General features: G+C 48.8%; 2 protein-coding genes across 3 annotated transcripts in view; both read left to right on the top strand.

Moving 5' to 3' along the window:
- Nucleotides 1–5,046: 5,046 nt before the first annotated feature.
- On the top strand, nt 5,047–20,411 carry Alg5 (ALG5 dolichyl-phosphate beta-glucosyltransferase). 2 transcript variants are annotated; one of them, XM_040754421.1, is made up of 10 exons: nt 5,047–5,482; nt 8,301–8,472; nt 8,758–8,804; nt 10,413–10,481; nt 11,111–11,203; nt 11,875–11,988; nt 12,573–12,632; nt 16,376–16,527; nt 18,049–18,134; nt 20,103–20,411. In XM_040754421.1, the coding sequence occupies exons 1-10, from the start codon at nt 5,417–5,419 to the stop codon at nt 20,216–20,218; spliced, it is 975 nt and encodes a 324-aa protein (XP_040610355.1). In that variant the 5' UTR covers nt 5,047–5,416; the 3' UTR covers nt 20,219–20,411. The 2 variants fall into 2 exon arrangements, with proteins under 2 accessions (XP_040610355.1, XP_040610356.1); XM_040754422.1 differs by lacking the exon at nt 5,047–5,482 and having other exon boundaries at nt 8,340–8,470.
- A 4,460-nt stretch (nt 20,412–24,871) lies between these two features.
- Nucleotides 24,872–25,157, top strand: part of Smad9 (SMAD family member 9) — a 44,557-nt gene continuing 44,271 nt past the window's right edge. Inside the window, exon 1 of the mRNA XM_005077464.4 lies at nt 24,872–25,055. The gene's annotated coding sequence lies outside the window, so the exon portion shown is untranslated. The remainder of the gene's footprint in view (nt 25,056–25,157) is intronic.

Here is a 25,157-nt window from a genome sequence, read left to right as displayed (position 1 = left end):
TCCTTAATTATCATATATATTTCAGTCAACTCTCCAAGGAAAGAATAATAATTTCCTAATACTGGGTAGAAATTTTGCTGAAGTCTGATTGATACAGTTGGGTCTCAAGTCATTTCTCCAGTCCTTTCAAATGCACTGATAGCATGTAGCTGGGAGGGAGAGACCATTAGGGAGTTTTTCACAGGATCTTCCCACCCCATCTCAGAATCAGGTGACTGTCATCCTTTTATCACCCAGATCTCACATTATTTCTTGACACACACAATACACAGTAAAACATTAATTTATATCTTCCTTCTCTACAGGACAGGAGCGGTGAAACTCAACCAATACCTCATCATGGTGGGTGACATCTGATGTGGAGTCACCACCCTGAAAACACGCATGATTTAAATGCAGTCTGCAGGGACTCAATCATCTGACTTGCAAGATGGCTGATTTTCTGCTTCATGGCTGCAGATCGACTTATCTTTTCAAAGTCTACATTCTGATTTTCAAACAGTACTGTATTTATTTTTCATAGTTTTTTCATTGAAACGTTTACATATAGGGCTACTTTACTTTTCCCTTTGATCCATGACTTAAGTTGTGTTATTATGGCTGCTTTTATTTGTCTTGTTCAAAGCATCTGATTGTTAAAATTGGGTTTGAAATTGTCAAATAGGAATACCCCTTATATTGACACTGGTTCCTCAACAGGGAAATTAAGCCTCCAGTGTGAAAAACACAGAAGAGAGAAAATGTTTAAATTCAGAGTAAACTATTTGGCAATAATTAAATCCCATTTACTAGTACGACATGATATAGTTTCCATCATTTTGTTTTATTGAAAAGTCATACAATACATTCAGATCATGGTTCCCTTCCCTTGTCCTCCGGATCCTCCCCATCTCAACACTCATCTTACCTCACAGCATCTTCCTCTCTCCAGAAAACAAAGAGTCAAATGAAGAAAAAACATATTTAAAAAGAGACATGAAGCACACACACACAATCCATGCAGACACAAAATTGGTAACCATAATATACAAGCCAAAGAGCATTAATATTAAAAAATTCCCAAAGAAAATGAGACAAAAAAGATATAAAATCGCCTTGGGCTCCTTCTGTTTTCGTCATATACTGCTGAGTGTGGTGCCTCCCCTTAAGTGTAGTTTACACCTAGTGAGACTCCTTTGGAGAAAACTGATTTTCCCTTTACAAGCAGTGGTCAATTATAGTTTCTTGGTTAGGGATAGGAGATTGTGTCCAGTTTGCACTCTCGGCATCGGGACTCTGTGTGGCTTGATCATTTCAGGTCCTGTGCACGCTGCCACAGAATCTGTGACTTCATATGTGTGTTCATTCTGCTGTGTCTGAGAAACACTGTTTCCTTGGTGTCAACCATCCATGGCTCTGGATTTTCATCAAAGGCCTTTATAGTATCTCCTAAAATGATCACATGGTTTTGTCTTTCAGTTTGTTTATATGGTAGATACATTTATTGACTTAGATATATTGAACCATCTCTGCATCTCTGGGATGAAGTCTACTTGATCATTACAATAATCTTTTTGTAATCTCTTGGATTCAATTTGCAACTATTTTAATTAGTATTTTACATCATTGTTCATAAAGGAAATTGGTCTGACATTTTCTGTCTTGGTTGGGTGTATATGGTTTAACTATCTGAACATTTTGGCCTTGTAAAAGAACTAGGCAATGTCCCTTTTTTTGTGGCATATGAAGAATAAGGTGCTTGGTGTGTTAATTCTTCTTCTTCTTTTCTCCTCCTCCTCCTCCTCCTCCTCCTAATTCTTCTTCTTCTTTTCTTCTCCTCCTCCTCCTCCTCTTCTTCTTCTCCTCTTGGTTTTTCGAGACAGGGTTTCTCTGTACTGCTTTGGAGGTTGTCCTGTAACTTGCTCTGTAGACCAGGCTGGCCTCGAACTCACAGAGATCCGTCTGCCTCTGCCTCCCGAGTGCTGGGATTAAAGGCGTGTGCCACCAACACCCAGCTTGGTGTTAATTCTTGAAGTACCAGTAGGATTCAGAACTTAACCATCTGGCTCTAGGTTTGTTTGACTGGAAAACTTTTAATTAGTGTAATAATGCAGAATTATCTGTGGAGGGAGAGAGGGGTTGAGGGCTCAGGGGAGTCTGAGTCTGACCCAAGCGTTCTGGTCTCTAGTGAGTGAGGTAGATGGGGGAGGAGAGGTAGAAGCACACTGCTAAGTGGCTGGCACCCCACTAAGGAGAGCTTTTTCTCTCGTGGATCAGGAAACGGATTAGACCAATCACTGGCGGGCCACGCCCACAATCTCTGCAGGACACAATTTAGACCAATCACTGGCGGGCCACGCCCACAATCTCTGAGCCACCTTGGCCCCATGACATCTTGCAGGTAGGACAGGTTGTGGGTTGTATGTTTTGTGACCGAGTTAGTGTGGTTACTGAGTTAGTCTGGTTACTGGAGACGGCTGGTTCAGGCTCTATACCCTTCATTACAGGAGTCCTTGATAGAGTCAACCTCATAGGTTCTAGAAGGTTCCACTCCACATCACCCCCTAAATGAAATGCCCACCTGTTACAGTCGATATCTCCTGGTATTCTCTGCCCATTCCTCCCTCCCCTGCTTGATCCGTCCTGTTCTCTTTTCCATAAACCCTCAAGGCGCCCACAAAAATCTGTGCCACCGCTGCAGTGGTATCACACAAGAGTCCCACTGGAGAGATCTTAACTGCAGAAACAAAGGAGAGCGGAAATCTCCTGAGTCCCAGCCTGGTGTGGCCACCAGCAGTATCGGGTAGGGGACTTTTCTAAGAATTGAGGGTAATGGGTTAGCTGTAAGAGCTGAGAGGTTCCACAGGAAGGAAAAACTGAAACTCTGAGGAGTTTCCAGAGTGTCATGCTTTTATCACCCGTGTCTGTCATCTAATTATGTCTTGACACACACCACACAGCAAAGTGTTAATATCTACTATCTCTACAAGAGAGAACCAGGGACAGGAAGGGTAGTGAAACCCATCACAGGCTCCTTAAAGAGAAGACAATCCAAGACTAAGAATATTGTCCAGTCTAAATTGAGGACAGACAGATTTCAATCTGCAAATGATGGTCTTTACCTACAACTAAGCCTTGGATAAGGAAAGTGCAACTCAATGTATAAACAAAGAAAACCCATAAGAGGTTGGCAAAATTAAGTTCCTGTGGTGATCCTTGCCTCTGTTATTGCTAAGAGGCAGAAAGCTTTGGGTTGAGGAGGCATTATTCTATTTCTGAACATAGGGAGTCACAATCTAAATTATCAGCACTTCACTACAGCCCTTCATTTAACTCACCAACATATCCTCTATCAGGGGCATCTAGAGGCAGTGCTGCAAATTCCTACAACTGGCATGGACTCCACTTCCTACGGCCTTGTTTGCAGGGTTTCCCACATCTTCCTATAACGTCTTCAAATGTGTGTGTGCAGGTATCACTGACAATCTAATTTCAGAAATGATATTGCCAAACTCTGAAACGTCTGAGGAGGGGCTGAGATACAGATGCAGGGGGCGGGAGATTAATTAGAGCCTCGTAAGCATGAAGCTGATCTGGAGCTCTGCCATCAACAGACATACAGTGAATTTACGGCTTTAATCCCACAAATGACTGTGGTGTTCCCCTGCTTCACTAGAGCAGAGCCGTCAGCCGTGCTGATTGAACCTGGAAAGGTAAACATGGCATTTATTCAGATCCTTTAAAAACCAAAGGAAAATCAAAAACCACAAAGTTTCCTACAAAGCAATTCAACTGCTTTGGTTTGTATGGTTATCTGAGTAGAGCTTTCCAGTTGTCTCTGGAGTTTCTGACATGTTCAGGTCGGTGATTTGAAAATGGTATTACTACTTAATATCTTAATTTCTTTTGAGCTAATCAGGTTTAGATAAAGTACAAAGACAGTGTAATAAAAACCTCTTACCATCATCAAATGCCTAGGCATAGCAGTGCTCCAGATCAGCCCTTCCCCCAGCCCTCCGCTCCCAGAGGCTACCTGTATGCAACAGGCCAAGGGCCAAAACTGAACACAAAGGAACTCCCAACCATCCCCCCCCCCCAAGCCTCCTAGGTACTTGGATCCTGGGGACTGTTTGACCACAAAAGAAACTCCCCTGTAGTCTCCAGGAAATTCAACCCTGAAAAATATCGGTACAACAGACCACCTGCAAGCCATGGAAACCACAGAATGTTCCCTCCCAGCACCAACCTATGAGAAAAATGGGTACACAGGTATTACTCGCCAAAAACATGACTTCGAAAAATCTCTTGATTGCTCCCCCCCAAATGTCAACCAAGCAGATACCAACCCGTACCTACTGATGCATCCTGTAACTTTTGTCTTTAAAACCTGACAGTGGACAGGGACCTTCACCGGCTCTGAAGGCTGCTACATCAGCTTGCTAGATGGGTTCCCTCCCGCGGGAAAGATAGGATAAACAATAAGCCAGTGCATTTACATCCGTGGTCTGTCTGCCTGGTCTCTTTGGGAATCCTTGTGACTTGGGCACAACAGTAGAACTGGCTATAATAATTAATAATAATAATAATATTGCACACAGGAGAAAGGGGGCCGTGTGGGGGTGTCCCACAGCTGAAAAGGATCTTCACCCTATGTCGACGATTGTGGTTGTGAATCCACCAAGTTCTCTTCCATCGGGACGGCAGTTTTCTTTCTAAATGTTCATAAGGAAACAGACTGCATACGTATTTCACTCATGCAGGGGCAAACACACTAAGCCCCATCAATTTAAATGAATTGAAAACCCATGCCTTGAAGCATGACATTTTTACTGAAGCAGTTGCGCACAAATACTCACCAGGAATCTCCTGCACTACTGCAGTGGCTCCACAGTTCTGAAACACGTTAAACGTGTGCGAAAGCGACTCAGCGCCTCCCCTCCCGCCGCCGCCGCCGCCGCGGCCCGGTGCATGCGCGGCCACTTACTCGAACCCGGCCGTCACCTTCCCGCCCGCGCCGCGCCTGCGCAGCCCGCTCGCCGCGCCTGCGCTCTTTCATCTGCCGCCCGCGACGCTCGGGGACCGGGCGGGAACACCAGCTCCGGCTAGGCACGGTCACAACCGCCGGGGACGCCAACACCCTGGATCCCACGACCCGGTCCCCGCGGGCCTGCGCGCGCGCGGAATCAAACCCGGAGGCTCCGGAAGCGTCCCGGGCTCCCGGCGGCCTTAGACGGCAGCGGCGTGACCCGTGGGACCCGTGCAGTCCTCCGTGCCGCCGCGCGAGGGCGCTGCGGGTGCATCCGCGTGCCTGCCGTGGCGGGGCGCGGCCGCGCGGTGTCGCTGCGGGCGGCGGCCTGGGGCCAGCGCGGCCTCTCCCGTGGGGCGGGGCAGGACGCGGCGTCGCGCGGCGCTTCCGCAAGTGTGGAGCTGCTGCGGGATGGCTTCGCTGCTGCTGCAGCTGGCGGGGCTCGTCGTGGCGCTGGCGGCCGCCGCGCTCATTTTGGTGAGACCGTGGTGGAGTCCCGGTGCTCAGGGCTTCCCCTCCGCCCTTCCCACTCAGTTTCGGGCCTCTTGCTCCCAGATCCCCTGAAATCTTTGACCCTGTGTTTCCCCCCTTGGAACCTTGTCTGCACTCAGCTTCTCCGGGCCCCGGCTACCCGGCCTGGCATGCCCTAGCCTTCCTCTTGGGCCCCCAGACTCTGCATTGCCGAGCCCCTTGGTGTGCCGCAGCCAGGAATGGAGCAGCGGGCCTGGCTGCCTAGGGTTGGTGGGTGAGCAAGAGATAGCCCCAGACTTCATTCTTCACCTTTCAGCCAGGGGTCGTTTTGTCCCAGAGTCAAGCCCCTTAGCATTTTCTTTGCCATTCTGAGAACAAGCTTGCAGGACCTTGCTGTTAAACGGAAGAGGGCAGATTTGCGGACAGAACTCTGCTGCATAGTTTGGGAAGAGCCTGCCAGTAATTCAGTAAATGGAGGTTTGGAAAAGCTTCCTCGCTATTGACTAGGCGGCTCGACTGCTGGCCAGGAAGGCTTCTCCGCCCTGCCATATGAGTCCAGGCACTGTCTAGGCATGGTGTAGCCTGGTGACTGCCGCTGTGTGTCTGGGTGAGCCACGAGCTCTCTCTCTTGATAAAATGCCTTTTTTTTACAGGTTTGGAACAAGTCTGGGTTTTGTTGCACAATTCTGAGTTGAGGCCGCCTTACTGTTGAGCTGGTGTGCAGATTTAGACGGGTGTGTGCACGATGAGGTTGTGTGGGCTTGGATGCGCTGGCTGGAAGTGGCAGAGGTCCCCTTTATCTTCCTGCGTGCATGTTACACTCGGTGTGCAGTGCTCTGGGTCCTGAAACTCATCTCATCGTCCGGCTACCCACTGTCATTCATTCCACCGAGTACCACTTGTTAGCATCATTTAAAAACAAATCCAGATACTATTTCAGCTCTAAATCATCAGCGTTTATTTCTGTCGGGACCCACATTAAAACAGTGACTGCAGTAAGGTACTTCCAACTCTTTAAAACCTAACTAGTATTTCTGGTTCCAAATACCCTGTCAGTTTAAGTACTCTGAGTTTGCCAGTGTGGGACTCACAGACTGCCTCCCCAAGCATATTTAACTTGGTATATTTAACTTCCAAATTTGTTGTAAGATACGGAGACTTGTTAAATTCACATGAGTCTTCTTGATGGGTGTGGGGGTTTTGCTTGTTTTTATGAAAAGTCCTTAGGTTCCCAGTCACCTGAAGCACCTTTTACATCTGGAAGCTCAAGTCTTTAAGATGCTGAGATGTTTCCCTGAGGTCTTGAAACGATGACCAGCTTTTATTCTTGTATTATTACAAACTTCATTTTTTTTCTCTGTGTTTCCAGCCACTGCAATGATTATCCTTTTGGAAATTATCCCTTCCTCAGAGGCCTGAGGAGCAATTGAGGTGACCCACCTGTCCCTTCCCATGCAGCCCTCGTTCGTGGTTACAGATTAATTTTGCTTTCTGCACGATATGCTGTGTTAACATAAATCTTCCCACCCCGGATCTGGCTTAATTGTTTCCCAAGGTTGCTTTCTTGGAAAACTGAATTCAGAAGTCACAATCTGTACAATAGAGTGCACAACCAAACTCTTTTCATTTAGAAAATATACTTTTTAAATGTGCATGAGTGTGTGTGTGTGTGTGTGTGTGTTTGTGTGTGTGTTTGTGTGTGTACGTGCACATGAGTGCTGAAGCCAGATGTTGGGTCCCCGGAGCTGTACTTAGAGGCATTAGCTGTGAGTCTCCACATGGGTGCTGGGACCTGAACTGAGTCTTCTGCAAGAGCAGCCAGTGCCCTCACTGGCCCCTAGGATGACTCAGAACTGTCAGTGTGGCTGCTGTCCCTGTGCGCCCTCATCAGAACACACAGTGGGATACTAGAGAAAGTCACCAGAGCAGCATTGAGTAGAACTACAAGCATGTGTTGCTTATTTTCAAATAGAGTTCTCCAGTGAGAATGGTGATGCAAATTATGGTGCATTTCCAAAGCCAGCTTCCCAAGTGCATGTAAAAGGCACCCACAAGTTTGTTTCCTAATAATTTTATCTTCATTTTGTGGGCGTGAGTGCTGTTGCCTGAGTGCATGTCTGTGTATATGCAATGTGCGCATGCCTGGTGTCCTCAGCGGCTAGAAAGGGTGCCAGATCCCTGGGAACTGGAGTTATGGATGGTTCTGAGCCGCCAATGTGGGTGCTGGGAGCCAAACCTGGGTTCCTTGCAAGAGCGGCCAGTGCTCTTAACCGCTTCCGCCCAGGAGCCTAGAAGTCGTCTAAGTTACTCCAGAAGTTGCTGTGTTCTGGATTCAAATTCAGGATACATACCAGAATGCATTCTCATGCGTTACAGTCCCTGCTGTGGGGCCCCAAGAGACTTTTTCTTCAGAGGCTCAGGCAGTTCGGTCCTCCTGTGTCACTGCTGCCAAATGGATGTGACCTGTCATACGCATGCTCCAGGCAGGAAGTATGTGCTATCCTTTGTAAGATCTTCTGGTATTGACTTCTATCTCTGGCATAGAAGAGGCCTTAGGGAATGAGAGGCAGATAAGAGGCCTCCTGAAGTATTTAGCACATTACTAATGGGGCCAAGGACAGTCTCAGTCCATAGGGGCTGATTAGAGGCTGACTGCCATGTAATAGCATAATCACCTCCAGAGCACTGTTAAAAAGAGTCGAACCTGGGTCTACATATTCTCCCAAACAACAACAGTAAAAATTTATATGTGCAAACGACAATGTTTTAGCGCAGCAAATGTTTAAAGAGGTTGAAGTAACCAGGTTTTAACAACTACCTTTAGGTTTCTGTCATCGCATTTATAACTGCTACAAAAATGCCACCACATCACCGACATGAAGAAGAGAAATTCTTCCTCAATGCCAAAGGTCAGAAGGAAACATTACCCAGCATCTGGGACTCACCTACCAAACAGCTGTCCGTGGTCGTGCCTTCCTACAATGAAGAGAAACGGTGTAAGTTCTATTTGAGTTCGTTACCCCATGAGTCCTTTGGGAAGAAAGGGAATCCTGAGGTGTTTGCAGTCACTGAGTGGAGCGCATGGTTGGCAGCTGTGATTGGTGGGGAGGGGAAACTTCTGGAAGGACCGAAGTGTTCCAGAAAAGTCCTACGATGAGAACAAGAGACAGTCTGAGCGAGAATGGCCTGAGTGACAGGCACATCTCCCTATGTGAATGGAGGATGCTGGGATAGCAAACTCATTTTCAAAAGCAATCTGTAAAACATTTTTTCCCCTCTAGTGCCTGTGATGATGGATGAAGCCCTGAACTACCTGGAAGAGAGACAGGTATCACACTTCTCTTTCAGTGTCACATCTCTAGTTAAGGCTACAGGCCACCAGTTGCTGATCCCAGCTGGGGACGCTGTGAGGCAGGCCAGCCAGGCCTGCGGCGTGCTGCCTCCAGAGGCCAGCCACGAAGCAGACTTTTCCCTGTTGTACCCTCCCTCCTTCTGACTCTCTGACCTGGTGATTTAGTGTAGATTCTGTGCCCCTGACTGTGCGCAGGCTCACTTCTGGGACGTCTTTAAGAGGAGGTGTGTGCGTGTATTCATGTGTAGATCCATTGGAGCCTTTATACCATAGTCTGGAGAACTTTTTTTCAAGGGGATTCACATGGATTAATTGATACAACGTTACAGTATTAAAAACTTTAAGTTATAAACTCATCACATATAAAATATTGTAGTCCAGCCCTCAGCAGAGAGTGGCCAATATTGGGGTATTTACATCTGAAAATGTATGCAGATGCTCAGATACCCTAGACAGGCATGCTACAGGGGCTGCGGATCCAACCCTAAAAGATGTGTATTTTTTGTTTTATTTTGTTTTTTGTTTTTCGAGACAGGGTTTCTCTGTATTGTTTTGGAGGCTGTCCTGGAACTCACTCTGTAGACCAGGCTGGCCTCGAACTCACAGAGATCCTCCTGCCTCTGCCTCCCGAGTGCTGGGATTAAAGGCGTGCACCACCAATGTCCAGCTAAAGATGTGTATTTTTTAAATGCTTGCACTTTTTATATTCAGAAGCACAGTAATTTATATCTCTTTGGACTTGTCTTGGGACAGTTAAAGATGTGAAATTTATACCTCATCTCTTTGTAGCTCTTTCTAGAAAATTCCTTATTTTGATTAGCTTTGGATTTTAAGATGTATTTCTTGACAGAAAGGGACTATTACAGACTTGAACTTACCTGTGAGGTAAAGCAGACGTGAACTGGGCTCCTCCTGTAAGGCTGAGGAGTGTCACCCAGGTCCAAACTCCCTGTGACCTCTGACTTCACAGACCTCTTTCTCAGACATGGCCCCTTCCCAGCCTGCCCAAGCGTCCCTGATGCATGCCTCTCCCCTCGTGGTCGGGGCAGGTGTCTACCCCTCATATCCTGTTCCTTTTTTATTTCATGTGGCTTGCATACTCCTGTCTGCACGTGTCCCTAGCAGCGTTAGAACTCCTGTTGCTTAAATTATACCTGTGTTAGGGCTGGGCAGCTGTCTTAGCAGGTAAAGGCACTTGCTGTGCAAGCCCGAAGACCTTTGTTCAATTCCCAAGAACCCACAGTGGAAGGAGAGAACCAGCTCCTGCAGGTTGTCCTCAAACCTCCATGCATGTGTGATTCCCATGTGTTTTTAATGACAGTTATACAGGCTGGCGTGGTGGCTCCCTGGGTAAAGACCCCTGCTGCCAAGGCTGGCCATCTGAGTTTGATCCCTGTGACTTATGTGTTAGGAGAGAGACCGCCCCCAGAAGTTATCCTCTGACCTCTGTATATGCACCAAGATCATACCCACACACTCATACACACGCATAAATGTTGAAGAAAATTTGAAATACTGCTATAGCTTTGTTAATCTCTCTCATCATTTTGCCAAGTTAACATTAGTGATTTTTGCTTCTTGCAGAAGCAGGACCCTAAGTTCACATTCGAGGTGGTCGTAGTTGACGATGGCAGTCAAGACCAGACGTCAAAGGTGAGTGTGTGTGTGTTACAATGGCTGCTCCATAGGAAACTTGGAGTCATTCAGGACGTGTGGCTTAATCCCGCCTGCTGGAGGAGCCCAAAGCTGAGCTCATTGCTTCCTGGCCCGTCTTCACTTCTGTCACTGCAATAAAATGCCCTGAGCAAAGAAGCGACTTCAGGGAGCAGGGGCTCATGACCGCAGGAGGTCGCAGAGCCGGGAGCCTGAGTCAGAGCATGGCAGAGAGAGACAGTGCACCCACACTGCCTGCCCGCTTGCTAGCTCTCCAGTCATACAGGGTTCAGGCCTGGAGAATGGTGCTGCCCACAGTGGACCGGCTGGGTCTTCCAGTGTCACTTAACACTCAGGACAGTCCCCCATGGGGATGCCAAAGGCCCAGCTGTCACAAGAAGGATGAGCCGCAGTGGTGGTGTCTGCCCGAGTGAAAAACCCCCATCGGTGTGGCTTGTGGACTCTGAGTTACTGCTCTCCTTTCTGTACTGACTCTGTGTGACTGACAGATGCTAATTGTGTGTATTTATAGGCATAATGTGAGTTTCAGTACATGCATGTAACATGTCCTGAACACATCGGAATAACTCTCCAAGCTAACTGCATTCTGTCCTTTATGCCATCCACAGGTCGCTCTGAAATACTCCCAGAAATACGGAAGTGACAAAGTCCGAGTGGTAACGCTGGTGCGGAATCGTGGGAAAGGCGGTGCTGTCAGGATGGTAATAATTCACGCTTTTGTTTCAAATCTGAGGAACTTTGAGAGCATCCTTTTCAGCTTACACCACATAGCAAATAGCAGCGTTTGAAGTTATCTACAACTTTATGTATTTGATTTGATAAAGTGTGAGCTTCATGCTCTGTCTGTAGCACACTAGAAGACATGTTTGTGCAGTGTCATGTCCTCTTTGCTGAGGCTAGAGTGACTGCTCACACTAGGACAGCGTGGTCTCTCGAGTTGCGCTTTCCCTTGTAGAGGCACCGCGGAGCCTGGTAGCGTGAAGTCAGGTGACTCCCGGGTCTGCTGATGTGGAGCGCTGTGTCCCAGGAGACACAGGCATCTGCACAACTGGTGTGAGGACGGGTAGGCTGAGGAGAGGCTCCGGTGAGGAGCCTGCAGGGCCAAAGGCAGAGGAGGTTGTTTTTGGTCAAAGGAGGCCTGTCAGAGAGAAAAAGAGGGAGTTAGGGAAGTGTGAAACTTTTTGCAACAATGAAATGGACAGAAGATACAAGTGGGGACTTCCTATCTACAGGCTATGAGCTTAGGCCCCCTTCTGCCGTATTATACCTAATACTCCTCTCTTAGCTGTCTTAAAACAGAATGAACTGAAATGCTATTGAGTCTGAACTTAGTTCTAAGCACCTCTCTTTCTCCTGGAATTTGTGAATTCAGGGTGTTTTCAGTTCTCGAGGAGAGAAGATCCTCATGGCTGATGCTGATGGAGCCACGAAGTTTCCAGATGTTGAAAAACTAGAAAAGGGGCTGAGCGCTCTCCAGCCATGGCCTGTGAGTAAAAGAACTCATTGAGTGACAGACAGTCAGGGGCCCAGGGCTCAGAAGCACAGTCAGATTTTATCTACAGTTGAACTTCCTTTTTCTGTAGGGACTGGTTCTTACTACGTAGACCAGGCTAGCCTTGAACCCACAGCAATACACCGGCCTCTGCCTCCCAAGTGCTGGGATTAAAGGTGTGTGCCACCACACCCAGCAGAGTCCTCTTTTTTTTTTTAAAGATTTATTTATTTATTATGAATACAACAACATCTTGTCTACACACCAGAAGAGGGCACCAGATTTCATTATGGATGGTTGTGAGCCACCATGTGGTTGCTGGGAATTGAACTCAGGACCTCTGGAAGAGCAGTCAATGCTCTTAACCTCTGAGCCATCTCTCCAGCCCCCCCAGAGTCCTCTTAATAAGTATGACTAGCTGTCTCCGGGCTGTGCATATTCTGAACCCCTCCATAGACTTTACAAATATTAGTGCTATTTTTCATTGTTTACAACAGTGAGATGTTTGCATTAGATATGGTGCATTTACATGTGACACTTAAATATTAAAAGGAATGACGCTGTTGCTTTTTCCTCAGGATCAAATGGCCATTGCTTGTGGGTCTCGAGCTCATTTGGAGAAAGAATCCATTGCTCAGGTGAGGCTTTCCCAAGCTGCCATCGACAGTAGCTTGTTAATCTTTAACCCCCTTTTACATAAACATCTGACAAGAAATGGGTCCCTGTTTTTTCTCTCAAAAATGAGCTTCCCATTAACTTCATTGGAGTTTATGAGTTTATGAAAGTTTAGCAGAAGTGTACTCCAAGGGGTGGGACTTTATTTTAGGATGGAAGCATTCCACGGGTTGTTTCTAAGATACAGATGATCTCTCTCTCTCTCTCTCTCTCTCTCTCTCTCTCTCTCTCTCTCTCTCTCTCTCTCTCTCTCTCTCTCTCTCTGTGTGTGTGTGTGTGCATTTACAGACTCTCAGTCAGGCTCTAGGATGACACCAGGGTCTGCCTCTCAGCAGATCACAGGTCACTTTTGTGCACACTAATTCTAGTATTATTAAAATAATATTGAATGTCTTCCCTCCACGATTCTGAAGTGAGGAGAGTTTAAACTCTGTCAAGACAGCAGAGTTGCAAACCCTCACAAGAATAGAAACCAAACTCTCCTTTGCCGAAGGACAAGGTAGCAAACTTCACTGGGAAGCAGAGAGACAGCTCCTGCAGCTGGAAGGGGACTGAGACATGAGTTTGCCTAGACACTAATCTTTCAGAAATAAACCGTTTTCATAAGACTTTCTTCATTTTTATTTTATGCATATGAATGTCCTGCCTGCATGTGTGTCTATGTACGACATGCATGCCTGGCTTTTACCAAAGAGGGCACTAGATCCCTGGAGCTAGAGTTGTAGATGTTTGTGAACCACGCTGTGGGTGCTGGGAATGGAACCCAAGACTGCTTCAAAAGCAGCCAGTGCTCTTAACCACTGAGCCATCTCTCCAACTCCAAACTAAACGGTTTTATATCTACTTAGTATTCTACGTCCCATGCGTTTCTCATTAGTGTTTGAAAAGGGTAATCTGCCTAGCGTGCAGAACATCACTGTCCTAGACATCTACTGTAGAAAGCTGAGAGTCTGGCCCGTCTGACTTGATTGGCGGCTTTATACAAGGGAGAAAGGAAGGAAAAAGTCTGTGTGCAGGAGGGCTGGCACATTGCTGAGGAAGTGAGGTCCTGAATCCAGCAATGGGAAGTGTAACTATATCCCGGCAGGAAATTGATCCCGGCCAGTAGACAGATAATGCAGACTGCCATGGGGGTATGTGTGAAGTACTACATTATATGACATGAGGATGATGCTGTGAACTAGCATAATTATCTGCAAAAAGAACAAAATTTGCTTTGCAAGTGGAAATAGGTTGGCGTTAATTTAAAGAATTCTGAGTAGATTTTTAAGCTCTGAAGCATGAGCACTGGCTGTTCTTGCAGAAGATCTGGAATCAGTTCCCAGCTCCCACGTGGTGGCTCACAACCATCTACAGCTCCTGCTTCAGCACATTGTCCTGGAACTGTATGTGTGTGGTACACAAACATACACGCAGACAGCACTCAATACACATACACTTAACTCTTTCTTTAATATGAACCATTATGTGCCAGGGCTAATCTATTTGGTGAAAGAAAGTAGAAAATGAGAAAGGAGGAGAGAGGCAGCCCCTGCATGTTGGCTGGGCTGTGTCTGGGAATGACCCTGGGTCTCCTGCAGAACTGAGCTCTGCTGGGCTATGTATCTGGGGATGACCCTGGGTCTCCTGCAGAACTGCATGTTGCCGGGCTGTGTGTCTGGAGATGACCCTGGGTCTCCTGCAGTACTGAGCTCTGCTGGGCTGTGTCTGGGGATGACCCTGGGTCTCCTGCAGAACTGAGCTCTGCTGGGCTGTGTGTTGGGGATGACCCTGGGTCTCCTGCAGAACTGCATGTTGCTGGGCTGTGTGTCTGGGGATGACCCTGGGTCTCCTGCAGAACTGAGCGCTGCTGGGCTGTGTGTCTGGGGATGACCCTGGGTCTCCTGCAGAACTGAGCGCTGCTGGGCTGTGTGTCTGGGGATGACCCTGGGTCTCCTGCAGAACTGAGCGCTGCTGGGCTGTGTGTCTGGGGAGGACCCTGGGTCTCCTGCAGAACTGCATGTTGCCGGGTTGTGTGTCTGGAGATGACCCTGGGTCTCCTGCAGAACTGAGCACTGCTGGGCTGTGTGTTGGGCTGACCCTGGGTCTCCTGCAGAACTGAGCGCTGCTGGGCTGTGTGTCTGGGGATGACCCTGGGTCTCCTGCAGAACTGCATGTTGCCGGGCTGTGTGTCTGGAGATGACCCTGGGTCTCCTGCAGTACTGAGCTCTGTTGGGCTGTGTGTTGGGCTGACCCTGGGTCTCCTGCAGAACTGAGCTCTGCCGGGCTGTGTGTTGGGATGACCCTGGGTCTCCTGCAGAACTGCACGCTGCTGGACCGTGTGTTGGCTGACCCTTTGTTTTCCTGTACTGAGACTCAGAGCCAGGGCCCTGTGTTCTCTGGGTCAGTGCTGCACCACTGAGCTGTATCCTCAGCCCTTGGTTTTATTCTAAGGATGTAAACTCTCTTTGTTTAGAACTTGCATTGAAGCTGGGCACACTGGGACTCCCAGCACTCGGGATGCGGACACACGGTTAGGACTCTCCCAGGTCTACATTTTTACAACAGGTCTTGTTTTGTAGCCATCTCTTCACCTCTCACTCTAGTTGGCTCAGGGCTTCCGGCCCGTTATGCAGTGGCGACCTGCTCCACTCACAGGCAAGTGGGAGCTGCCTGCTGTGTTGCTGCTTGTAACTGCCGCTGAGTGAGACTCCTGTCCAGATCACTAGAGAGCTACACTAGAGAGGTAACCTGCCTATGGAAAGCTGTTTCCAGGAGGTATCCGATTGAGGCCTGGCAGCACAGCCTTTTATTTCTCCTTCTGCACTACACATAACATAAGTCATGGGACCAGGCCGAGGACAGTGGAAAAATCGTCAAGAGTTAAGATGCCAAATGCAGGTTCAATGGCTTACAGATGCCAAATGCAGATCTGAACACATCTTTCTGTGTTTTACTGTGTCTGTCCTCCATATCATTCCGTCTTTTGCTACTCTCCCAGAAGACAGGTTTCTGTTAGTCCCTTCCCTTAACATAATTGCTCTTTGAGGCGTTTAGTAAATCTTCCAGTATTTATTGGAAGTATTTTATGTGGAAGATACTGAGAAGACAGATGTGTGCTTCCCAAAGTGTCTTAAGATGAAATTTCCCTACCCCCCATGCTTGGAAAGCTAAGAACCATGTGGATCAGGACATGAAAGGTGACAGAGGACTTTGTAGTCTTATGGGCGGGGCTCTGACATCCCTTCCCTCCCAGTGGAGCTGTGGCCGAGAGTGAAGCTCTCAGCCTTCTTATAAAAACTGCTACCGACTTCCCGTTGCTCTCTGGCCAAGCACATGGCTTACAGCTTTGACATAATTCTACTTGAGTCTCCTGCTAACTCTGTAAGGTACACGTTCCCACTGTAATTTACCCAAGGCCAGCTTGCTGTCAGCCTGGGAACCAGGACTCAACTCTGTTCAGAGGACACCTTTTCTATTTGTTGTCACACTGATGATGACTTAGAAACAAAAACAGACAGGTAAATGCAGAGCTGGCCCCCAGGTCCTGAACTTCTTCCATGATGCTCTGCTCACGAAGCGGCATCCTGCTCCCTCTGCCGCCAACCCCTGCTGTCCAGACTGGAGGTGCCCCCAGTCAGCAGCGTGGTTAAAAACCCATATTCCGGTAGCCGTTTTCAGTGTCTCCCAGAATGGACAAATGATCTCTCCTTTGCCTTTGTTTTAGCGCTCCTACTTCCGTACTCTGCTTATGTACGGGTTCCATTTCCTGGTGTGGTTCCTTTGTGTCAAAGGAATCAGGGACACGCAGTGCGGGTTCAAATTGCTAACCCGAGAGGCAGCAGCCCGGACCTTCTCATCTCTGCACATCGAGCGATGGTAGGTTTCTGACTGGAATGTCCCGATGGAGCCAGATAGACACGTGTGTTATATGTTCGCCCTGTCTCCAAGCCTCCCTCCTCCCCTCGTGTCCCTCTCCAGTTGGTGGTCTGTCTGTCTTCTCCCTGGTTCTCTGGTTGCTGAGCTCTCTCTCCTGCCTCTTCAGACATAGTCTCTTCCATTTCTCTCTTCGGGTGTTCATCCTTTCCTTATCTTCCTTCAGACCCTTCCGTTGACCCTGCCTGTGCCCTCGGCTCCAGCCCTGTGGTTGCTACCTTGTCTTCCCCATCTCGCCCCCCCTGCCTCCTGAACTAGCCCTGACATTGACTAGGCCCCTGAGAGTTTCCAGACATGGTCGCAGCCTGTTGGTTTCTCTCTGTCTCCACAACTACGCAGCCCCGGGGGTCTTTGTAATCATATTCACAATTCTGCTTCAAACCCTGCGGTGGTTTCCCATGACCTTTAGAGGTCATCGCAAAGCCTTCCCGCTGTGCCTCTTCCCCAGCCATGCCCAGTTACAGGCTTCACGCCTGCCTTCTCTCTCCTCGGGGTCATTACTTCAGTCTCATTGCCCTCCAATCACAGGCTCCTGAGGAGCCTGGAAGAGTGCTTGTGTGCATGAGACCCTGGGGAGGAAAAGAAAGCTCTAGAAAAGAAGAAATCCCTCCTGGCGACTTACTAATCTATTCTACTACCAAGTGCTTGGCACATTGTCAGTGCCCGGAGAATACTGCCGAAAGGGTCCTTGCTGAGTGTTAGTCACAAGTTCTGTGTAACTTGTTCCTGGTGGACAGCTGCATAATTATCTAATATATGCCCATGCTTGATGTCTCCACCACTTTTGTGGATCTGTTTCTGAAGATCAGTCATCTTCCCTAGAAATGGGTTTCGGGTAAGCTCCCAAGATTTCTCTTCAACTGTAGTGTCAAAATTTAAATTGTCATATGTGTGTGTGTAAAGTCTTTAATGTCCCGGATTAAAATAGGAGACGTGTGTGGTGGTGTCTGTAGCACAGGTGTCTGTTCTGGGGTTATCATCCCAGAGGCTTCCCCAGCATCCCAACTCCTGCCCCTGCACGTGGCTCTTGTAGCCTGGTCCTGCCTTCATGATGAAAATAGTGTATCTGAAGAGCTGTAAGTGTGTGTTGAGACAGAGTAACCATGTGGGTCTTTGCCTGTCACAACCCGAGCCTTCCAGACTAGGTAGGCTTCAATAGATGCCAAGACCCACTCTATCCAAGACAGCACAGGGTAGGGACGGGGACCCTGGTTGAGAGGATAAAGTGGAGAAGCAGCTGCAGGCGACCAGGGTGGCCCTTTCAGGAGCCTGGTCAGCCTTGCTTATTTAAATGGTATAGACCTTGTTCTCCTTGAAGCTTCCCATACACCCAGTGTTCACTTGTTTGACCCTCTGGGGGTCTGGTCCTCAGTTTTACGTAGAAACTTCACATCTGCCCTGGCGGACACCTGATCGATGCCCCCACTTGTCCATTTAAAGCAAGCAATGCATTTTCTCTTTCAGGGCATTTGATGTAGAACTGCTGTACATAGCGCAGTTTCTTAACATTCCAGTAGCGGAGGTTGCCGTCAACTGGACTGAAATTGACGGTGAGTGCACTGTTTGCTTATAGCTGGTCCCTACCCGGGCGGTGCAGCTGTCAGCCGGCTCCCATTCATCCCTCTCCTTCACCAGCGCCTCCCCAGCTCTTCACGGAGCCTGCTGTGTTCCATCGGATTTCCTCCTGCTGGTTTTCCAGACTCTTCTTTGAGTCTTTGGTGGACTTCCTCCTGGCCCAGGTCTCCAGCAGACAAGTTCCTGGGGCTTGAGTGTTACTGGCTGAGCACTTGCAAACCGCTGTGCAGAGCTGAGGAGAGACCACTAGTGTCGTAGCCATCCAGACCCCATGACCTTGCTTCTGAGGTGCGGTCTCATTGCATTGCCTAGGCTTGTCTTGAACTCACAGACTCAGACAGTCCCATCTCAGCCTCCAGAGGGTTAGCTGTATGTGCACCTAGATCCCCAAATGCAAAGTCTTCAACCCTGTGAAATCTTTGTAAGTTTGTGCAGGCTCCTTTCCAACCGTGCTGTCCGTGCGCAGTGCGAGCTCTCCCCTTCTGCATTTACCCTGGGACAAACCCAAACCACTCACTGTGTGGGGCGGTTGATGTGACCAGCTGCAGACCTTGGCAGCCTCCTCCCCTGGGCACTTGGCCTCCAACCCCTCTCTTAATGCTGTAAGGTGTGTGGTGCCTGAGTTTAGCTGTCTCTGGCTCCTACAAACTGCAGCGAATTTATAGAAACTTAACAAATCCACACCACTGTTCTAGAATCAAAGAGGACCACCTTGAGATGGTTACAGTCACTTTCAGGTGTGTGCTGCTGGCTCCTTTGTGTCTCAGAGATAATTGTGGTGTTAGAGTTCTTCCTAGTTTGTCCCCGATTAACAATAGAGAATGTGCCTCCAGAATGCTTCAGTGGCCATGGATCTAGAAGAAAGCTGTGTGTACTCAGGGTGCTAAGGATGGTCTGCTTTGAGGGTGGGGTTTGGTTAGAAGTGATGAGTCCTGAGCCTTCCTCCTGGTAGATGTTCACTGACTGGTAGGTAGCACACCAGTGACCTTGGGGGCCAGACATTCAGTTAGACTGCTATTCCCTTGTAGCCGGAGGCAGAGCTGTGGACAGCTGCTGTCTGGTTACAGGTTTCATTGTCACTGTTGAGGCTGGTTGTTGCTGGGTGAGGTTGAGGCCAGCATGGGTCACAAAGAGCCTAGTTGGACTACTAGTGAGTCCAAGGCTTGCCTCGGCTGAGCTGTAGGGAAGGAGAGAGAGAGGGGCTCACTTGTAGGCCTTCTGTGTGCGTGTTTATAGTGCTCTGTGGAATTAGCACTTTTCATGAGCTACTAATACTCTGCACGCACAAACTCTTCTCCCCTTGGCATCTGAAACGTTCTCACTTGAGAGTCATCCAAGTTCCCTTGCACTGACAGACTTAGCTTTATTTTGAGAGGAGTCACCTCAGCTTTATATTTTAAAAAAAGATTTAAATTAAGATGTTAGATGCTCAGAAAGGTAACTGGCCTTTCCCCATCCTGTGTGTGTGTGTGTGTGTACACATGTCCTGTGTGTACATGTGTGTACACATGTCCTGTGTGTGTGTGTGTGTACACATGCCCTGTGTGTGTGTGTGTACACATGCCCTGTGTGTGTGTGTGTACACATGCCCTGTGTGTATGTGTGTGCATATGCCCTGTGTGTGTGTGTACACATGCCCTGTGTGTATGTGTGTGTGTACGTGTGTGCACACATGCCCTGTGTGTGTGTGGGTGCATATGCCCTGTGTGTGTGTACACATGCCCTGTGTGTGTGTGTACACATGCCCTGTGTGTGTGTACGTGTGTGTACACATGCCCTGTGTGTGTATGTGTGTGTGTGTGTACGTACGTGTGTGTACACATGCCCAGGATTCACACATGTAGAAAAGTGCTCTCTCCCTCCCAGCCCCAGTCACATTTAGTATATAACTTTACACTGCTGTATATGTCTTCCAGTTTAAATTAATTTATTTTTAATTGCAGGTTCTAAGTTAGTTCCGTTTTGGAGCTGGCTGCAGATGGGCAAAGATCTCCTTTTTATCCGACTTCGGTATCTGATGGGTGCCTGGAAGATTGAGCCAACAAGGAAAACGAGTTAGTTTGCTGTCAGGGCTGGACTCCATTTTTACCTGCTGGTCTCATGCAATTTCACTTGAAATCAGAGTTTTTCAATAAAGCTGCGATGGGCCCATTGTCCCTATCCGCCTTTGTATGCTCTGAAGAATTAACTCCCATGAAGAAACCATGAGATGTCCTTTGGGACAAATAAATTTTTAAGTATTTGTGTCATAAGTTAGATTTTCTTTTATTTGGTAGTCTTTACTTTGGCTCTTGTCAGGACCGTTCTGAGAAGGACACTTTGAGACTGAAAACAAGAAGTTTCTTAAAGGGCCCTGCACAGTTTGTATAGTCAAGATTAAGTCACAACTGTGTAACAGTCATTCAAGGATGAAGTTGACGGGAAATTTAAATACAGGCTTAACTGTGTCACAGTCACTTTATTCAGTGCTAGGAACCTGTAGCAATGGTGTGAATGTCTCCATGCTGAAGGCATCTGCTTCCCTGTTGTCCGCTTATCTCCCTAACTTTGGTATACACTGTGCCGTCTCATCCCTACAGCCGCCCCCTCTGCAGTTATAATGTGGAAGTTCTGTTTACTTTCCATCATTTAGTTTTTCATTGCTGGCTTCCAACATCCTTGGGCAATCCAGGGAATCCTAAGCTGTATCTCAACCCCTGGAAATTCTTATCAAAAATGCGTTTAAATAATCATAAATATATTTCCTTACTACCAGAATTTGAGATACTGAAGAGGCCAATACAATTATTTAAAAAAATTAAATCATTTCTGATGTCATAGAAACTAAGAGGAATAAAAGCTGCGATGGTGTCATTTGAAATGCACACGTGTATTGGTGGCTTGGTCCCCAGCGTTTGACTGTTTAGAAGAATGGAACTTTAGGAGGTGGCACTTAGAAAAGTTAGGGTACTGGGGGTGTACCCATAAAGGGGATAATGAGAGCTGTGTGTGTGTGTGTGTGTCTGTGTCTGTCTGTCTGTCTGTCTGTCTGTGTGTGTCTGTGTCCACATGAACCTCTATAAGTACAGAACCACCCAAGCCAAGAGTGTAGAGTATAATCTGAGGCACTGTGAGAGAAGGGCAATTTGATACCCAGAGCCTGCTAACGTGATGGCAGACCTTAGACTGTCCATGGGTGCCCACCCTCCCCTCCACAGATGAAAATAGGAAGTCTTGTTCTGTAAGTAGCTTTCTCGGCATTGCCCTGGAAGGGGTGTCTGATCACTGCCACACTGGGTTCACAGCCCAATGGCACCCTCAGCCAGAATTCTCGCTGGCCATTGGTGCTGGGGCTCTGTGCATATGGCGCGGAGGGTTTGAGAGCTCACATCCGGAGATCACCCGGACAGCTCTCCAGTGGGGTCTAGGGGTGAAACTCAGGTATCACTTCTGTGCAGCAAGGACTTTTCCTAAACTGAGCCATCTTTCCTAAAAATTCTAGATGTTGTCTTTTGCAAACATACCCAGTTCTCACAGGACAACAGCAGGCTAAGGCTGTCACTCCCTGGAGAAGGGATGTGAGTGTCCACTCCCCTCATATTGCAGATGAGTAAGTGAGGACACGTGGGCCTCCCTGCCTGATTTGGGAACATCTTCAGGTGTCACCTTATGTCCATACACTACAGTTCCACGTGAACTCGGGAAGGACCAGGAGAGACCCGTGCCTGGGCTCTGGACTCATGCCGAGCGATTGGAGTTTGAGCTGTATCCCAGCATCTTCAGCTGTAAGGGAGAAATGAGAATCTCACCTTGTGAGGCGTGAGGGCGGAAGGATTGCTGCTGCCCGTGTGACACTCACCGAGTTCAGTGTCAGGGAGCGTTCACAGTAAACCCTCTCTCAGAATCAGAGCCACCTGCCCGTTCTTCACCCCAGCCCCTTCCTGTTTATCAGCAGTGACATTTCTTATATACGCCACTACTTTAACAGCTGAGGGTTCTATGCTCAAAACCTAGTTCTAGGTGTAGGTTCTACACCTAGTAGGCTTCCTGGGCTGTCTATATGACCTGTATCACAATGTCTGCAAGGGGGACATTTTGTCACCACATCAGCCCTATGGGGCAGTACCCAAAGAGGCAGGGTGGGGACAGTAACCCAGGATGTAGGCATTCACGCCAAAGTGGGTAGGGACAGTAGCCCAGGCGTTCACGCTCACTTCTCAAGGTGGCTAGAATTCCCATCTCTGTCACAGGCAACCCCCCCATGTCCTTACCCTACTGTGACACCTGTGCTGTGTGCTGGTCTTGAAGGATATGGACTTGTGTCAGGTGGAGCGCTCTGTGTCCACACCGTCTAGGTACCAGGTGCTCAGGGAGTAAGGAGTGAGCCAGTAAGCAGATTCCCTCCCCGGCCTCTGCCTCAGTTCCTGCTTGCTCCCCTGCCTGCCTTTCATGCTGGACTGTAAGCTATGATAGGAAAGAAACCCTTTCGTGCTGTCTGGGTTGGGTCTGTTTTATCTTAACAGCAGGAAGTACCTAGAGCAGGAGGCTTTTTGAAAGTTTGGAGGAAATGGGATGGGATGTAGCGATCAGACGTGCCATGGAGGGATTGAGCATTGTAGCCGTTCATCTTCCTGCCGAGGCCGTGAAACCAGCCGCCACCGACTCCGGCTGCTTAGCTGCTTCCGGCACAGTGCGTTTCCACCACTCCGACCGCACCCCTCAGACCTTTCCTCCCTGACATCACTGCTCTTAGGGTGTGTGTGTGTGTGTGTGTGTGTGTGTGTGTGTGTGTGTGTGTGTGTGATGCAGAGAAGCGGGAAGGGTGGGCGGGGACATTCCAAAGCTGGACCAGATACAGGGTATGAGAGACATACACTGGTTACCGCAGATGATGCTGCTGACTCTGAGTCGGCGTTCCGTCGCTATGACAGGATGCCCCTGACAACTGAAAAGCAACGCAAAGGCTTTTTGGCTTGTGGTTTCTGAGGGTTTGGCCCTGTGTGTTTGACAAAGGAGGGGGGCTGTTCACTTCATGACCATCTCGAAAAGGAGCCAGGATACCTATATCCTCTTCGGTTTTATGTTGCCAATAAGCTCCTCTAAGTCAGCCGCTCTGCTGTCCAACAGCGCCTCCTGCTGGAGGCCAGGCTTTTCACACATAACATACACTTGGGGTGTGGGCAGAGGGACGGACAGACGAGAAAGCTCGCAGTCTGCCCAGTAGGTGTACTCTCCCAGAGAAGGGATATTTTAGCTGTGGTTTTCAGATCCCTAACCAAAATTGTAAGGGAATTGCCATCAAATCACTGCTGGCACTCTGATCTTGTGTGCATTTCCATAACAAAATGCTCTGGTGGACGAGAATTATGTTTCTCTTAAATGATCCAAAAACGACAGAGGAAGAACAGAGTTCTCCTGAGCAGGGCAGTTAAAAAAAAATCAGCCAGCATGAGTGCTCTTCCCCAGGGTCGGTGTTCGCTCTGTCTTGAAGCCCAGCGGGTTTTACTGTTTTGTCTCCCTAGCTTTTTCAGGAGTAAAGTCCAGAAAAGGCAGAGTACACACACTTAGAGGCCTGGCCCACTCCTACCCCCCAGAGAATTCTGTGAATTCACAGCCTTCGTGGCAGGAGCCAGCCTATCAAAGGTTTCCTAAGGCTTTGTGTGCCCAAGGAAGGAGGAAACTGATTGGATCAATTCTTTACTATCATTTCTGGGGAAGGAGGGGTGGGGGTGGGAGTTGAGCCACACGTCATCAATTCAGAGAACCTAATTAGTTTACTTGCCTCAAAGTGCACACAAAATGCCCTCATCCAGTCCATGACGTTCAGTGGTTCCCACACTGGGCAGTATTTCTTCTGGGGTTTCTTTCTCCCCCAGGGCAATCTCAAACCCAACACCTGGCCTGCAGAAGGGTATACAGACGGACCAGCTGTAGAGAGAGGCTTTCAGTTTGAAATTGAAGTAGCATTTAAACTTCCTCGATATATTTTAAGCTACCCTTGGATGATGATGCAAAAGTGACATGTTCCAGAAAGTGGTGGCCTTAGGATTAGGGAAAGAAGTTCAACCTAAGGGCTTTCGGTTACATTTCCAAGGTGCTCTGGTCTCTCGGGGTATGCTTTCAGTGGGACTAACTGAGGTGACCCAATGCCATCCTCTGTCTCTTTGAAAACCTGTAAGGCTCGGTGGGGGAATCAAAGGCTTTCAACACACCGGTGCCACTTCCCAAGTGGCATTTTAGAGGCAGGCGACCTAGGGGACAGCCAGGCCGCTGGGCAGGAAGGTTCTTTGTGCCCATGATGTATATCTTGAGTAGATTAGATAGTATGTATTATATACTGGGTAAGAAACCACAGTCCACACCATTTCAGGACTAGTTTGAAACTCCACTGCCACTCAGCCAGATTTTCTTGGGCTGGTGCCAGGCGAGCTATGCCTCGGATACAGAGATAAGGAACAGCCAGCCAGTAAATGTGGCCTCAAGGGACCAAGTACTCAAAGTCCCCAGGCTCCGGAGACACACGGTTGGTGGTCCTCTCTGCCTCTCCTGGGGACGGCCCCCTCCCTCCGCTGCCTGGGGTCCAGGTGGGGAGGACACTTCTGAGAATGACCTGGAGATCCCTCTGGCCCTGAAAGCCATTTTTGCAGAGGCGATGCGCAGGACGAGCGGGTGCGCAGCTCGGCGGGGCGGGGAGCGCTGCTCGGCCAGGGCGCACGGCCCCTCCTGGCTGGGGCTGCGCGCACGGCTGCCTGGCGCCCTTCCAGCGCGGCGCACTCACGCGGGCGGCCGAGGAGGAGGCTCCAGCCTGACTGACGCCTCTGGAGCCGCTGTCTCGGTCCCGCCGCCGCCCGCCCGGGCCCTGCAGCTACCGCGCAGCCCGAGAGCGCGGGGGGACACGCGTGGCACCACACCGACAGGTAAGCGCTGCCACGCCGCGAGCGTGGGCACTGGGGAGGTCCTTGAGGTCCTCGGGCGTGGGGCTTGGCTCTCCGTGGAGCCTGGGTGGCGTGTGTAATGTG

This window comes from Mesocricetus auratus, unplaced genomic scaffold (genome assembly GCF_017639785.1).
Source record: "Mesocricetus auratus isolate SY011 unplaced genomic scaffold, BCM_Maur_2.0 Super-Scaffold_100011, whole genome shotgun sequence".
Classification (NCBI taxonomy): domain Eukaryota; kingdom Metazoa; phylum Chordata; class Mammalia; order Rodentia; family Cricetidae; genus Mesocricetus; species Mesocricetus auratus.
This window is presented reverse-complemented; position numbering and strand designations above follow the sequence as displayed.